At 32.7% G+C, this 15,869-nt stretch overlaps 1 protein-coding gene across 4 annotated transcripts in view; it reads left to right on the top strand.

The window, feature by feature from the left end:
* Positions 1 to 15,869, top strand: part of Stag2 (STAG2 cohesin complex component) — a 131,719-nt gene that overhangs the window by 88,350 nt on the left and 27,500 nt on the right. For 3 of the 4 annotated variants that reach the window (XM_074062582.1, XM_074062584.1, XM_074062585.1), the window contains 10 exons: positions 348 to 440; positions 567 to 656; positions 1,381 to 1,584; positions 3,035 to 3,105; positions 3,419 to 3,506; positions 3,595 to 3,675; positions 5,577 to 5,669; positions 8,392 to 8,566; positions 12,198 to 12,337; positions 13,823 to 13,924. In XM_074062582.1, the coding sequence (XP_073918683.1) occupies positions 348 to 440; positions 567 to 656; positions 1,381 to 1,584; positions 3,035 to 3,105; positions 3,419 to 3,506; positions 3,595 to 3,675; positions 5,577 to 5,669; positions 8,392 to 8,566; positions 12,198 to 12,337; positions 13,823 to 13,924 (1,137 nt within the window). The remainder of the gene's footprint in view (positions 1 to 347; positions 441 to 566; positions 657 to 1,380; positions 1,585 to 3,034; positions 3,106 to 3,418; positions 3,507 to 3,594; positions 3,676 to 5,576; positions 5,670 to 8,391; positions 8,567 to 12,197; positions 12,338 to 13,822; positions 13,925 to 15,869) is intronic. The other variant, XM_074062583.1, reaches the window with a different exon arrangement.

The raw sequence follows: 15,869 nt of genomic DNA, 5'->3' as shown, positions 1-15,869 counted from the left end.
CTAGGACTGTTCACTTTTTTGTTTTTATTTCTGGTGTTTTTTTTTTTTTTTTTTTTTTTTTTTAATTTAATGAGTAAGTTACTCTCTTTTGTGTCACTTTTAAGGGTTAATGTTTTATAGTAGGAATTTTTGGCTGGATTGTGGTGGTCTATGCCTATAATCCCCCAGGAAGCTGAGGCAGTTAGATCACAAGTTTTAGGTCAGTTTGGGCATAGGAAGACTGTTGTTCAAACTTTTTTGTACCCATCAGCTTAAATACAGCTTTCTTATTTTATATGTGTAAACTCACGTACATACCAGTCTTAATAGCTTTAGTAGATGTTTATAAATGTCTTCATGTTACTTAGGTGCTGACAGCCAAGGAGAAGAAGACCCAGTTGGATGACAGGACAAAAATCACTGAACTTTTTGCTGTGGCTCTTCCTCAGTTATTAGCAAAAGTAAGTTTATGTCAGTAACATAGTATCCCTAAGAAATCACAGTTTTTTTTAAAAAAAAAGACTCAAACATTCTAAGGCTTACCTAGCATTATTGTGAATTTTTATCATGATCTTTTTTTTTTTAAGTACTCTGTAGATGCAGAAAAGGTGACTAACTTGTTGCAGTTGCCTCAGTACTTTGATTTGGAAATATATACCACTGGACGATTAGAAAAGGTAAAGTGTTTTTTGTGAATAAAAGACTTTGAAGAGAAAATGTTAGTTTATTCATCCCATGATACTGTTGGTTTATAGTTTTTGAAATGTTTTTGTAATATGAGCAGAAACTTAAATCATCTTATATGTATATGACAGTATGAAGGATTGAACTTAGGGCCTCACACTTGCTACCACTTGAGCCACTTTGTCATCCCTGTCTTCTGTATTTCAGAGCATCTGGATTTAGTGACTGTTCTAATGTGGCTTCCTCTTTGCTTTATGCTCATCGCTATACCTTCATTTTTAGAAATATGAGTCTATCACTGGTCATTTATAGAAATTTGCCACAGGTCACTCAATAATAATAATTATAAAAAGAAATCAGTTACTATTTATAGACCATGTTTAATATATTCTAAGAACTAGTATAAGCTCTTTATATGCATTAACAGTCTTACCAAAGCCCTTTAAGATAGGTAATACAATTTCCATTAAAGTTAAGGAAATAAATACGAGTGGATCAGTGTATTTGTTTACAATGACTAGAAAAATACTTTAAAATGTATTCCCTATGTAATAAAATTACAATATTTGAAAATTTTCTCTGTCAGTGGTATGGTAGGATAGTCACTTTATGCTTATCATATATACCTTAGTGAGGCCTTGCAAGTGCTACACCCGTACTATAACACTGAGCTATACCCCTGCCCTTGGTTTTAATGAAAGAAATTTTATTTCATAGCATTTGGATGCCTTACTGCGCCAGATCCGAAATATTGTAGAGAAGCACACAGATACAGATGTTTTGGAAGCATGTTCTAAAACTTACCATGCACTCTGTAATGAAGAGTTCACAATCTTCAACCGAGTAGATATTTCAAGGAGTCAACTGATAGATGAATTGGCAGATAAATTTAACCGGCTTCTTGAAGATTTTCTGCAAGAGGTATATACATATTTTTGGGCCCTTCCCCTTCAGTCACCAAAATATTATTTCTGGTGATGGTCTGGTAGTGTTGTGAAATAAAATATGTTTAAGTTTTTAAGTCTACTATTACTCCTCCAACAATAGGAAAGTGGTAAGAACCAATGACTTTGAGATAGTGAAAACAAAACTAGCATCTTTTGCTTAAATAAATGAAATGGACAGTTTTCTGACTTTAGTTAAAAAAAAAAGAGGTTCTTAGCAAATAAGGTGTTAATAGAACAGAAAGGTAGAGGTAGGCTGAGACCAAGTAGGGGGTTAGGCAGTATAAGTGAGGGAAATGGCACTGTTGTCTCTTGATAATATAGGGCCTCAATTAGTTGCTGCTATGGCCACTCTTGGTTTTGAACTTTTATGTTGTCCTATTATATCTTCAGAAAGGCTTAGTGCACTCAGACATACTTGTATTTTTATTGTGAGTTTTCTCTGGAAATATATCTGTACCTTTTAATTTATTTCAATAAAATTAAAAGGTGTAATTGTAAAATGTAATTTAAATTGCCTTTAGCCTTTCCCATATCACCTTTGTCATTCATGGTACAAAAAAATCATACAGACTTTGTAATTTGATGTTATTCTTATTTTACTAAATTATATAACTTACTTGGTATAATGTTATTCTAGGGTTCTTTAAGTTTTATTTGAGGATTGTGCAAATATGTTGATGTATAATTACACATTCTTAGTTAAAAGCTATAATGGTTCTACTCTTGGTTGTATATGATTGTGATTAAGACGAGTTAATTTAGTGTCAAGCAGTGGTTTTGTCATTCAATTTAATTACTTTGAAGAAAAATATTAAAAACAACTGAGTGTGATTTTGAGAGACCTAGGTTCAGTAGTGTTTAAGCAATTTTATGTTTCATGTAGTAAGACTCATAAACATTTTTCAAAAGTTTTGTTACCCTATATTGGAAAGTACATGAACAAATGTTGATTTCTTAACATGGAGTATCACATCTAGTCATTATTCCGAGTCTTTCCCCCCGTTTATTTGTCATTGATTTGATGCATCTTTCTCAACATAACCCTGTTTAGTTTACCTAGGTTTTGTTTTTTAGGGGTTGTGTTCTATGATTTGCTTGTAACCTAATGTATTTTTCCTTATTGTCATTGTGCATTTATTACTGTGAAATAGTAGATGTCTTCATAGTTTTGTGCCAACATTACTTAATAGAAAAAGGGAGAAAAATGCCATTTCACTTTTCTGTTTTGGGGCTTCATGTACCTGTGATAACAACAACCTTGTGTTGGCACAGCCATATTGCCTTAAATTTGACCCGATCTAGATATTGAATGATAGTTTATTTGTGATTTTCATTATGTTATTATTAATTTCTCCAGGTAATATCACCATTTTGATAGCCTAGGGGTTTTCACTTTAGTGGTTCTTAATGTATAATATTCATAGGGTGAAGAACCTGATGAAGATGATGCCTACCAGGTATTGTCAACATTGAAGAGGATCACTGCTTTTCATAAGTAAGATAAATCTTTAAGTTTCTGACTTCTTAAAACTGTAGCAATCAACTTGCGTGTATTATGGATTATAATGTTTTCAAATTCTTTGCTGGGTTTTTTTTAAGCTTTTCAGAAGAAACTGCCTGTGTAATGTCATGTTTGAATTGGGGAATGAGTGAAAAATTAATACTCTTTTAAAAGATACTTACTTTTGTTGTGGCATGGTAAGATGTTTTCTGTATTTACTTTAGAAGCATTCTGTTAAAACTCAAGTCCACAACACTTATAATTATTAATTTTATTTTTAATGTAACTTAATTCTTTGTTTTTACAGTGCCCATGATCTTTCAAAGTGGGATTTGTTTGCTTGTAATTACAAACTTCTGAAAACCGGAATTGAAAATGGAGATATGCCTGAACAGGTTTTTATTTACTTACAAGTTACTTATTTAACTTTGAGAGTTAAGGCTTGTGCCTGTATTCATTCTCTGTCTCTTTTTTCCCCTGCAGATTGTTATTCACGCATTGCAGTGTACTCACTATGTAATCCTTTGGCAGCTTGCTAAGATAACTGAAAGCAGCTCTACAAAGGTATGTGGTATTTAGCTGTATTTTTAGTAGATTAAATAACATTTACTGTTTTAAGCAAACTTCTTATAACTTTAATAAGAGCACTACTTCAATGAAGTCTTGTTTCTAGACTACTATATATGAATATGTACCTTTAAAAAAAAGCAGTTCTGTTTCTAGTTTGATGTATATTCAATGAAACATTATTGATATGTTCTGCTCAATTTAGGATTTTTGATTAAAATTGTTCACATGTAATGATGGGCACAATTTGATTATCCGTATTCTAAAAATTGGTGACTGAACATTGAAAGATTTTATAAATCAGACAAACTGATAAAGCTATTGGTTATATTAATTGAAGATCATTAATCAGCCTCTTTTAGATTGTCTTATGTCCTGGTATGTTTTGGGGATTACCATGTTCATGACCAAGATCTCTCTAGTGATAGTCCAAAATTCCTACCAAATCATTTTCTAATTGAGTTTAATGTACCAGCTACTAGAACATAGGGATTTTAAAACTTTGCCCATAATGATAATCTTTGTCTTTAGTAGCTGAATTAACCAGGACTGCTTTTTCTGTTTATGAATTGAAAGTTTAAACATTGTACTTCTAGGAGTAGTATTTCCTTAATTTTTATAAATACTAAGCAGTTTATGGAAGCTAAAGACTTACTGGTTCATAGGTATTTTCTTCAAAAATTAATCTTCTTGATAATGTGTTTATATTGCCTAAATCTACAGAATGTTAGTCTTAGAATTTCTCTTTGGTTTCAAGATCTTGTTACATCTGCAAATGGATTTTTAGTCTTTTAAAAGCAATATAGTATTATTGTGAAAATAGTGTAGTTTTTGTCGGACACCAGGGAAGGAGATTTGTTTATTTAGGTTTTCTTTTTGAGGCAGGGTCTTGCTATGTAGCTCAGGCTGGCCTCAAACTTGGATTCTCTCATCCTCTGCCTCCCACGTACTAAGGTAACAGACGTGTGCCACCATACCGAGAAGCTTATTTAATTAGATAATCAAGTTTATACCAATAGTAGTCATCAGGTTAGCATGTATGATTATTCTCCTGTGTGAAAAGTCTATTAAAACAGGAAAAAGGTGGTATTAAATAAAGGAAAGAGGTGTGAGTAGAAAATTATTTATGCTGAAGCTTAGTTGAGTTTTCACTAAATGTGATCTCCCAATTAAACCTATTTTTATTGAACTTCTAGGGCATAGCAAATATGTACTGATATTTTATCATTTGGAATCCAGTATCAGATGATGGAGCAAAATTTTTAATTTAAATGTGTTAATGTGGTTAGTCATTACAGGGTAATTTTATAATTTAAGTAAAGCGCTAAATTTTAGAAAAATGAAAAAGAAAGAATAAAATTCAAATTTTTGGTGTACATTTAAGAGATATATTTAAGGTTATGGTAATAATATAAAACTGATTTTTAGCCTTGATTTTTCAAGAACTACAGCCATGTTTTTCAAATAAGAAGTGAAAGATGCCATCCCTTTTTAAATCTGTTCATGAGTTGGCTATATTGCAAATAATAAAATGAACATGGAGCATACATTTTTACTCTTTAAGGATTGTGAGCTTGTGACTTTATTAAAGAGAGCCATACATAATTATTTAAATTTTTCCATTCTAAAGGACCCAGACAACTTAGGATATTGTCCATTAATAGGCCCAATATTTTTAAGGCCTATTTTTGGTGGGATTTGAAAGAAATACAAATGCTGTGGGTTTGTTTTTGTTTGTTTGTTTGTTTTCCTTTTTAATAAATTTTTTAATTTTTAAGACTGCAAAAATAGCACTAATATAGTCATATGTGGTTATGTTTTACTTAAAACATCTTAAATACAAATTTGAGTTATTTTAAAATACTGATTTTTTTTTTTTTTTTTTTTTTTTTTTTTAGGAGGACTTACTGCGTTTAAAGAAACAGATGAGGGTATTTTGTCAGATATGTCAGCATTACCTGACCAACGTGAATACTACTGTTAAGGAACAGGTTAGTGATAGGTGTAGCTCTTTTGTACATAACCATATTAAAATCTAAACTGATACAAGATTGAGCCAAGTAGAAGTGTCTTGTATCTCTCTATGTGTGCCATGCTTTATTTCAAAAGTAGATTAATTATTGAGCTTACGCATAATAAAATGCATTTATTAACTCCATATTGAGTTTATAATGGCATTACAGATTACTTTCATATTGTAGTTCTTCTGTGTTGTTTATGACATATGTGATAAACTCATTTATTTGTAAAAATTGCATGCATATGAGATTATAGAAGTCCTTATTGAAAAAAAGTATAATAAGTTTGCTTCAGGGAGGAAAAGATCCATAAAGTTTATAGAAGTCCTTATTGAAAAAAAGTATAATACGTTTGCTTCAGGGAGGAAAAGATCCATAAAGTTTTGTCATATCTGAGAATATCAAATGTTTGCATTTATACCTGCTTGATCTTGGTGTAGACATTAAAATAAATTTTGTTTCTTTTGGCGATACCAGGGTTTGAACTCAGGGCCTTATGCTTGCCTAGGCAGGCGCTCTGCCACTTGAGCCACTCCATTTTCCAACCCATTTTAAAATATTTTTCTTTTTCTTTTTTTGTGGCACTGGAGTTTGAACTCAGGGACTTAGACTTGCTAGGCAGTCGCTCTTACCAGTTGAGCAACTCTACCAGCCCTTGAAATAAGTACTTTTAATTCTTTAGCTTTCTTCCAAGTGTTAACATCCTATTATATATGATTTATTTCTGCCAGCCTTTAGAACTGGATATAGAATGTTACCTGGTTTATTCTTGGGACTAAGATAATGTTTAGTTTTAATTTCCTAATTGAGAGAATTAAATTACTTGGGAATATACTTTTCAAATGCTTCTATTGGGTGCATGTTTTGATAAACATTTCATAAGAAATCTTACTACAGTAGAGTCTAAATGCTTACGGTGATCTCAAGATTTTTCAACTGTTGCATACAGATCAGCCTTTATTGGAATAGAATCCCTAAGTGTTACACTTAGTAGCTGTAGTATGTTGGATACTATTTATTTTAATTCTAAAATTTACCAACAAAGTTGTTTAAATGCCTCTAAACTATTTTGCCATTCGTCTTTATTTTATTGAAGATATCAACACTAAGTTTAATAAAATGTTTTAACCTTTTTTCTTTAAATTTGCATGTTATACCCAACTGTTAGTCCCTTCTCATTTCCAACTCCTTTTTCCCCCATACATACGTGCTTGGGCACAGATAATTAGGAGATGTCAGTGGGCAAGTTATAGTTGTTAAGTTTGGAATTTTTCTTGAAAGATAGGAAGTATATTGCCATAAGTACAGATTTAAGTAGGTAGTGTTGAACTGCAGCAATAAAGGGCATGGAACCTTATTTTTGCAGTTTAGATGAAAGGACCAAGATTTGTGATAGTAGTAAGTTGAGCTTAGATTTAAGCTCTTGGAATATTATTTCCAAATCTGACACACAGAATACTACTTTATATGTACATGTGCCACCACGATACTCAGTTTAATATTCCCCCTTTTTAATAGCATTAACACACAATCTTGTGCATTTTGTATAACCCCAATATAAGTTTCTTTTTCAGGCTTTGGAGATTAGTTAATAGGTTTGTTAATTTCTTAACAGCTTCTAGAAATGTGTTCTGGTCATTTTAACTTGACTGCCCTGTTGACCTAATTAGTAAATACCACACTTCATTTCTACTGTTTTGCAAGTTTTTATGTACTGAAATATCCTGTAAGGTGTAAATTTCTTACTATAATAGTAAAACAAGGAGAAGAGATTGAAGGGGTTAGATCATAAAGAGAAAAAGTAAATGTGGCTAGCTCCAGGAAGGAAAAGTTGTTATTGAGATATGCTTTGTGCTCTGTATTATAACTTGTTTTTCCAGTAGTACGCTCACTTTAAATGTATTTTCTGGTTGATTTTTGTGACCAAAAGTTTTATTTTTATTACTACTTCCTAACACATGAACTTTTTGAAGTTACCTTTTTGACAGATTTTGCCATTGTTTGACTCCATTTGACAGAGTTTTCTTTAAATTCTTTGTGATCAATTTAGGGTTATGATACTACCAGGATTACATGATCTGTAAATATCTGCTTATGTTTTCTTAATCACCAAACATGTGAACAATGAGAGTACTTTAAAAGTACCACAGACATTTTTGTATTTATCCTTAAACTCATCTCTTTAATAAATTGTTTTCTTCCATTGAACAATATACTTCTGAAATACTCCATATTTGAGAATAAATGCCGTGAGGGATTTTGGTATAGTGCCACATACGGATTTGGGGTTAGAAAACCTTAGATTAAGTCCTGACTGTGTGCATTCTGGCAGTGTTGCCATATTGTATAAGCAACTCAACATTGCTAGAAGTAAAAATGAATATTTGTGAAATAGTTTATTGGTAGTAAAGCTTTTTATAAATATTAGTATTCATAACTACAGAAGTTAAGCCTCTCAGCTTCATAATTTTTTTTTGGCGATACTGGGGTTTGAACTCAAGGGTTCATACTTGCTAGGTAGACACTGTACCTCTTGAACCATGCCTCCAGCCCATCAGCTTTAAAATCTTTGGAAAAAATTAAATGATTTTTCTTAAGAATCTCAGATACAGAAAGGTGGATTTTGTGTTAATATGTAAGATCTTTATGGTGCTTAGTAAGAAATCTTACAACATGCTTTTCTTTATTTTAATAGGCCTTCACTATTCTGTGTGATATTTTGATGATCTTCAGCCATCAGATTATGTCAGGAGGTCGTGACATGTTAGAGCCATTAGTTTATACCCCTGATTCTTCATTGCAGTCCGAGTTGCTCAGCTTTATTTTGGATCATGTCTTCATTGAACAGGATGATGATAATAATAGTGCAGGTAATTTTATTTCCATCTGTGTGTCTACCATAAGTCAAATTTAAGTAATAATGATGTACAATTTTGTATTACAGCATATTTTGTCCTTAAAATATGAAAACGGCTGTACTTTCTGACACATTTTTGTCCTATAAAGGCAATGCGATGTTGTAGAATATATAGCCTTTTAAGTTCAATCTTTCTTCTCACTAGCTTTGAGTTTGTAGTTCTAATTGTAGCTACCTCATAGGACTGTGAGGACTAATTAAAATTAAGCAAAGGGACTAGTATAGTACTGGGCATTTCATAGGTCCTCAGTAAAATTTACCTTCTTTTCTCCCTTTTCATTGGTAAGACCAATTTGAGGAGAATGTAGTATGTAAGTAACCTTTTTGTTGAATATTTGTATAAATTTTTATATTTTGAGGATGTTAAACTGTTATTTCTGAATGTCCGAAAACATTTGTGGGTTAGTATGACTTTTTTGTTGTATATTGTAGAGATTATTATATTTTGAGGATGTTAAAAAGCATTATTTCTGAATATTAGAAAAATGTTTGAAATTTCTCTATAAAAGTCTGGGGCAGTACAGAATATTCCTAGGACAATAATCAACCAAATTCTCCTAGTATTCTTCACAGCCTATTGTATGTACAATAAGGTTTTGGAAAAATAAGTAGTATTTAGGTGGCTTCTTACAGGGTTTGTTTTTAATTTGAAGTTACACTTCAAGGAAAATAAAACATTAACGTATATATCCATTTATAAACTGGCATATCACTGCATGTTAGGTTCTAAAACATGTAATTCTTAACATAACTTGTAGCCTGTTTAGCAATAAAGAGCTTTGTGCTCACTTGCTAAAAACTTAGAACACAATTGAGAAATCCAGAGTAGCCAAAACAATTGTCAAAATCCTTGTAATAATGATTATACATACATTACATATCATTTCAGTTCTTTACCTTTCACACCCAGCTGTTTGTTTAGTTACATCTTATTTCTTTTTTTTCCATTTATTCATATGTGCATACAATGTTTGGGTCATTTTTCTCCCCTACCCCCACCCTCTTAATTCTTAATATTCATTTGACACACACTTTTTGGCTAGCAGACAGTTTACTAGATGCTATGGATATGAAAAAGTGAGACATAGTTGTTTCCCTTAAGATTAAATTCAAGTGGAAAAGACATCTAAAAAGTAGTTGTACAAGTTGTGGAGGCATGTAGAAGTAGTTCTAACTGGTTGGCATCTTTGAAAGTAGCTAACAACGAAAATGGATATCAAAACCAGAAGATGAATAGGACTTAAAAAAAAACTTACAAAGAATAGTTGTATTTTAAAATCTGATACCAAATTAGTTTTGGAACATAACCCTTTTGTAGCTGAAGAACTGTCTTGGTTTTATTTATGCCATTGTAAATTGAATGAGAATAAGTTGCAAATATTCCTGAGTTTTCTAGGAGCTTCTTAGTATTGATTCTCTGCAGTGATACCTCTTCTGACTTTTTTTTCCTATTGAAAAAAAAGTATTCTTGATACTTTTTTTTGTTGTACTTGGGTATGAACTCAGGGCCCTGCACTTGCTAGGCAGGTGATCTACCACCCTATCCATTTTTGATTTTTAGTTATTTTTGGAATAGTGTTTCATGTGTATACCCTGGCTAGCCTGGACCACATTCCTATTTATGCCTCCCACATAGCTGGGATGATAGGTGCGTGTTACCATGCCCAGCTTAACGGTTGAGATAGTGTCTTGATAAATTTTGCCCAAGCTTGCCTTGAACCATGATCCTTCTGATCTCTGTCTCCTGACTAGCTAGGTATTATAGACATAAGCTTCCATGCCTGGCCCTGTTTATACTTTTAAAACAAAATATATTCCATTCCTATGATAAACTAAAAATTATAGTAGGTTTGTACATATTCATCTATCAGTCTTTGTAAAATTTAGCTGCATTTGTTTTAGATTTTTTTTTTTAAAGCATAGTTCCAAGAGATCGCCTCATTCATATCCCTTTCTCAATTCCCTTATTCTCCCCTTAACCTAGTGGTAACTGCTAACTCAAATTGGTGTTTATCACACCTTTGCAGTTTAATTTTATTTTTATGTTACATTGTATTTGTTAATTAATTTTCTGTTGCTAACTTCCATTTGAGTGGTGGTATTATTTATTTATTTTTTGTGAGGCTGAGGTTTGAACTCAGGGCTACATGTTTGCAAAGCAGGCACTCCACCACTTGAGCCACACACTTCCAGTCCATTTTTGTTATGGTTATTTTGGAGATGAGGGTCTTGCAACCTATTTGCCCAGGCTGGCCTCGAACCATGAGCCTCCTGATTTCAGCCTCCCGAGTAGGTAGAATGACAAGCGTGAGCCACAGACACCCAGCAATGGTATTACTTTGAATATATTTTTACAAATTTGTTCATACAACTTTTTATTGATTTATATATACTTTCTGAGGTTTAGGATTTTGAACCCAGGACCTTGTGATTTCTCTGCAGAAATCACACTATACCTCCAGCCCTTTAACTTGCTTTTTGAGTTAACATTTTTGAGATTTTTTTTTCAGTATTGACATGTTATTGCAGTTAATTCATGGAATATATTATATGATATGAATTAACCACTATTCATCATATTCCTGATGTCGGGCATTCAGATGATTTCTAATTTTTCCTTGATTGCCAATATGCTTACCTCATTCAACACATGTATAGGTGCTTTTCTAGCTTGTTCTTAAGGATGGAATCATTGGGGGCTCACACCTGCAATGCTAGCTACTCAGGTGGCAGAGATCAGGAGGATCGCAGTTCAGAGACAGCCTGGGCAAATAGTTCGTGAGACCCTATCTTGAAAACATCACAAAAAAAGGGCTGGTGGAGTGACTCAAGGTGTAGGCCCTCAGCTCAAACCCCAGTACTGGGGAAAAAAAAAAAAGGTATCATCTATAGTGTATTTTGGCTGCAAGTTGACAAAGTGGTTATATTATTTTGTCAACTCACTAAGACCATATTATTTCCATTGCAGTTCCTCTTCATATAATGCCTAGACACTTAATCTGACAATACATAATAATATTAATGGGAGGTATTACTTATGAAGGTTCAGTGTGTCGGGCACTTCTCTACATTCTTTAATTCCTATCAGACAAAAGGTGTAATTTTTTTGGTGATACTGAGGTTTGACCTCTGGGCTTTGGGCTTGTGAGGCAGGTGCTATACCACTTGAGCCATTCCTCAAGCCATTTTTGCTCTGGTTATTTTGGAGAATAGGATCTCACTTTTCTTTTTTGGCCAGGCTTCAACTGAACCTAGTTCCTCCTATTTTTCGGTTCCCACCAGAGCTGGGATGGCAGGCATGTGACACCATACCTAACTTTTTCCATTGAGGGAGGTCTCACAAGCTTAACATCATTTCTTCTGTCTGTCTCCTTTTATTTGTATTATGTTCAATAAGCAGCCTTCTGGTTATTACTTGTTTTGGAATGTGGTATATTGTTATAAATTGAGTGGTTATAATTCTTTAGTTTTAATGTTTTTTTTCCTTTTTCACATTCTCAATGAGAAGGGTGAAGATATAGTATGAGTTTTAAAAAATGAAGTAACATGCAAGATGGCTTAATGTATGGAACTTTTCCCCCCAGATGGTCAGCAGGAGGATGAAGCCAGTAAAATTGAAGCATTGCACAAAAGGAGAAATTTGCTTGCAGCGTTTTGTAAACTAATTGTATATACTGTGGTGGAGATGAATACAGCTGCAGATATCTTCAAACAGTATATGAAGGTAATGTTGAAAAATGTATAGCAAGGTGGTTTTTTAATGCTTGATAGAAGTTCTAACATTGGGTTGTATGCTTGATTGCCACTGAATTTTTGAAATCCTAAATTACTTTTGTAGGATTAAAGAAATTTATTCTAAAGAAAGCCTTTTTTATTTATTTATGTTTTTGGTGGCACTGGATTTTGAACTCAGGGCCTCACGCTTGCTAGAGGCAATCTACCACTTCAGCCACTCTGCCAGCCCCAAGAAATTTATTTTAAAATAACACTTTCACATACCCCCACCCCTCCACTCCAATTAGTGCTTATATTTGGGTTGGTGATCATTTTGCATTTGGAATATTGAAAACAGCCTGTCATAATTTAACTGTAATTAGAAACTGCATTTATAATTAAGGTAACGGGATGATGTCTTTTGTCTTTGGGTGGCATGAAAATATGCTAGTTTAGATAGAATTCAGAAGACCTAGCTGGTAGTTTTGACTTGGTTCTTCTATGCATCTTGTGAACTTAAATCACTAAGTACCTTTTGCATTCTCAGCTTAATTATTTAATTTCACTGTGATAAATAAGGTTCCTTTAGGCTCTCAAATTCTGACTTGATTCATAATAGATCATTCACAATTTTTATAAATATGTGAGATTTTAAAGTATTTTTAAAAGGATATTAATTATTCCACAAAATCTGACTAAATATGGTAAGATGATTTTTAATGTTCTTTCTCAAGTGAAACCAATTATAAACGTAAAGAGTTTTTAAGTCTTTGCTTCCAGCAAATAAAGTACGTGTCAAAACTGAGTTAATTCTCTATTTGTATTATTTTACTAAATTATTTTGGAATTTAAACTCTAGTTTAAAAAGCATTAATTATCATGCCAAATGATTCACGTTTCAGGATGATGTTTTCAAATGGATTTTATGAAGTTATTTAACACATTTTAAAGTTTTATATTTTGGTATTTTTGATTAAAGTCAATTTTGTAAAGTCATGTCATACTCAGTTACCTCTGATAATTGTCATATATGTATTTACAAACACTATCCTAAGTTAGGATGTCAAACATAGTAAGTTTTCTTTTACATGTTGTTTATAGACCCTTAGTCTCTATAAACCAAATTAGTAAAGTGCTCATTGCCTTACATTCTCATTAGTAATAAGTTATGAAAGTAATTGTGATTATATTCATTGTCTGAGTAGTTCACAAAGAGAACTTTGTTTATATCCTTTGTGCTACCTATGAAACTTTGTATGACCTATTTTTTAAAATCTTATTTCATATCTCCATTATTTAAAACTGGAACTGTTTAGTGTTTCTGAGTTTAATGAAGTTAGAGATTATATGCTTTAGAAATGACCTTAAGTGATAGTGTTTTGTGTCTTTGAAGGCATAATTTCAGCCAAATACATGCAAGACTAAAGTAAAATTAGTCTTATTTTCAAATTGTTTTAAGAGAAATGCTCTAATTTTGTACAAATTTCTTTTCCAGTATTATAATGATTATGGAGATATCATCAAAGAAACAATGAGTAAAACAAGGCAAATAGACAAAATTCAGTGTGCTAAGACACTTATTCTCAGTCTGCAACAGGTAAGACATGAAGAGTACCAGCTTCAGTTGACATAATTGACACTTAATAACTGATAAGGTAACAGTTGACACTGGATAAAAGATGCAAGAGACAATTTATAAAAGTTAGAAAACATTCAAACGCACTAGTAGATAAGTATGAGATTATTTTTTGCTTTTTGACTGGTTGGCAAAACCTATAGCTGTCCAAGGTATGGAAGGCATGAGTATGGTAGGCAGTTTGGCAATATGTAAAAATTTTTAACATTCATGCCGTTTGAGGTAGCAATTTTCCTTTAAAAATTTATCCAGGGTGGTACTAGGATAAGTTTGTAAAACGTGGTGTATATGATTATATATTGCAACATTTTTTCTAATAGAAAGGTATTATAAATAATTTAGAAGTCCATCAATAGGATATTAAATATTTAGTGCATTTCTGAAATGGCTAATTATGTAGTATTTAAAACTTTTAGGTACATATTCATTAGCATGTACAAATTTATAATACACAGTTTGAGAAGAAAAGTAAGATTTTAAGGACAGCATCCTTGTAAAAGTGTACCTATTCCTGTGTATCTGGAAAAATAATCACTAAAATCTTAGTAGTTGTTAACTTGATTTGGTGAGTTTCAAGTGAATTCTGCCTTTTTAAAAATACATTTCTAAACTTATTTTAGCATATTTATGAGTTTCATAACCAAAATGCAGGGTTATTTCATTTTGGCAGTGGTGAGGCAGGCTTAATTGGATAAAATTACTTGCTTAGAATACTTTTGTCTTTGCATACAAAACATACTCTAGCCCATTCTAATTTGATGAACTTTTTGGTTTTTTTTGTGGGGTGGCGGTACTGGTAGGGCATCACACCAGGCATTCTACCACTCAAGCCTCACTCCCCTCTGTTTGCTTTAGTTAGTTTTCAGATAGGGTCTCAGTTTCTGTCCAGGCTGGACTCAAATTGGGATCTTCTCTGTCTCTTCCTCCTGAGTAGCTGGAGTTACAAGCATTAGCCATCACACCAACCTTTGTGAACTTTTTTGCATCTTGGAAATGACGATTCTTAATTTGAGTATTTGTTAAAATTAAAATGTAAAAGGTTTTGCAGATTGCATTTAAATAACTTTTGCTAGGGCTGAGGAAGTGGCTCAAGTGATAGAGTGCCTGCCTAGCAAATATGAGGTCTTGAGTTCAAATCCCTGTTCGCACCCCCCCCCCCAAATCTTTAGCTATAAAAAACCTTCTCACTGGGGGAAGTTTATAAAATAGAATATTTTTGGAGGGATGGAGCAGAAGGTGTGTTTTTTATTACCCCCTCCCTCAGTTTTATGAAGGTAGAATTATATAATGAAAATTGTATGTATTTATAGTATACATATAACAAAGCATTAAGATTTGTTATATACATTGTGAAATGATTTTAATTATTGTAAGTATTACCTCATAATTTATGTGGTAAGAGCATTTAAGATCTACTTTAAGCAGTTTTCAAGTGTGTGTGTTTCTGGGGATTCAACCTAAGTCCTTGCACAGTCGCACCCCCACCCTTCCAGTACCTTATTTTTAACTATGCTCATTATACTGTACATTTGACCATCATAACTTATTCATACTGTCTAACTGAAACTTTGGTCAAAAACCTCCCATTCCTCTGCTCCACCGTCTAAACCCCTGGCAACCGTCAGTCTATTCTCTGCTTCTATGACTTCAATATTCTTGAGTTTTATGTCAGTATTACCACCTTGGCTTTTTGCGCCTATGTTATTTCATTTAACGTAATGCCCTCCAGGTTCATGCTTTCAGAAATGACATAATTTTCTCCCTTTTCAAGGCCAAATATTCCTCTGTGTATGCATGTACACATGCCACATATTCTTTTATTTGTTGACAGGTAGATACTTAGATTGATTCTGTGTTTTGGCTATTGCGAATGATGCTACATTGAACACAGGAGTGCAAATGTCTC

This window comes from Castor canadensis, chromosome X (assembly GCF_047511655.1).
Source record: "Castor canadensis chromosome X, mCasCan1.hap1v2, whole genome shotgun sequence".
NCBI classification, from domain to species: domain Eukaryota; kingdom Metazoa; phylum Chordata; class Mammalia; order Rodentia; family Castoridae; genus Castor; species Castor canadensis.
The sequence above is the reverse complement of the archived record's forward strand: the minus strand, read 5'-3'. Positions and strand labels throughout refer to the sequence as shown.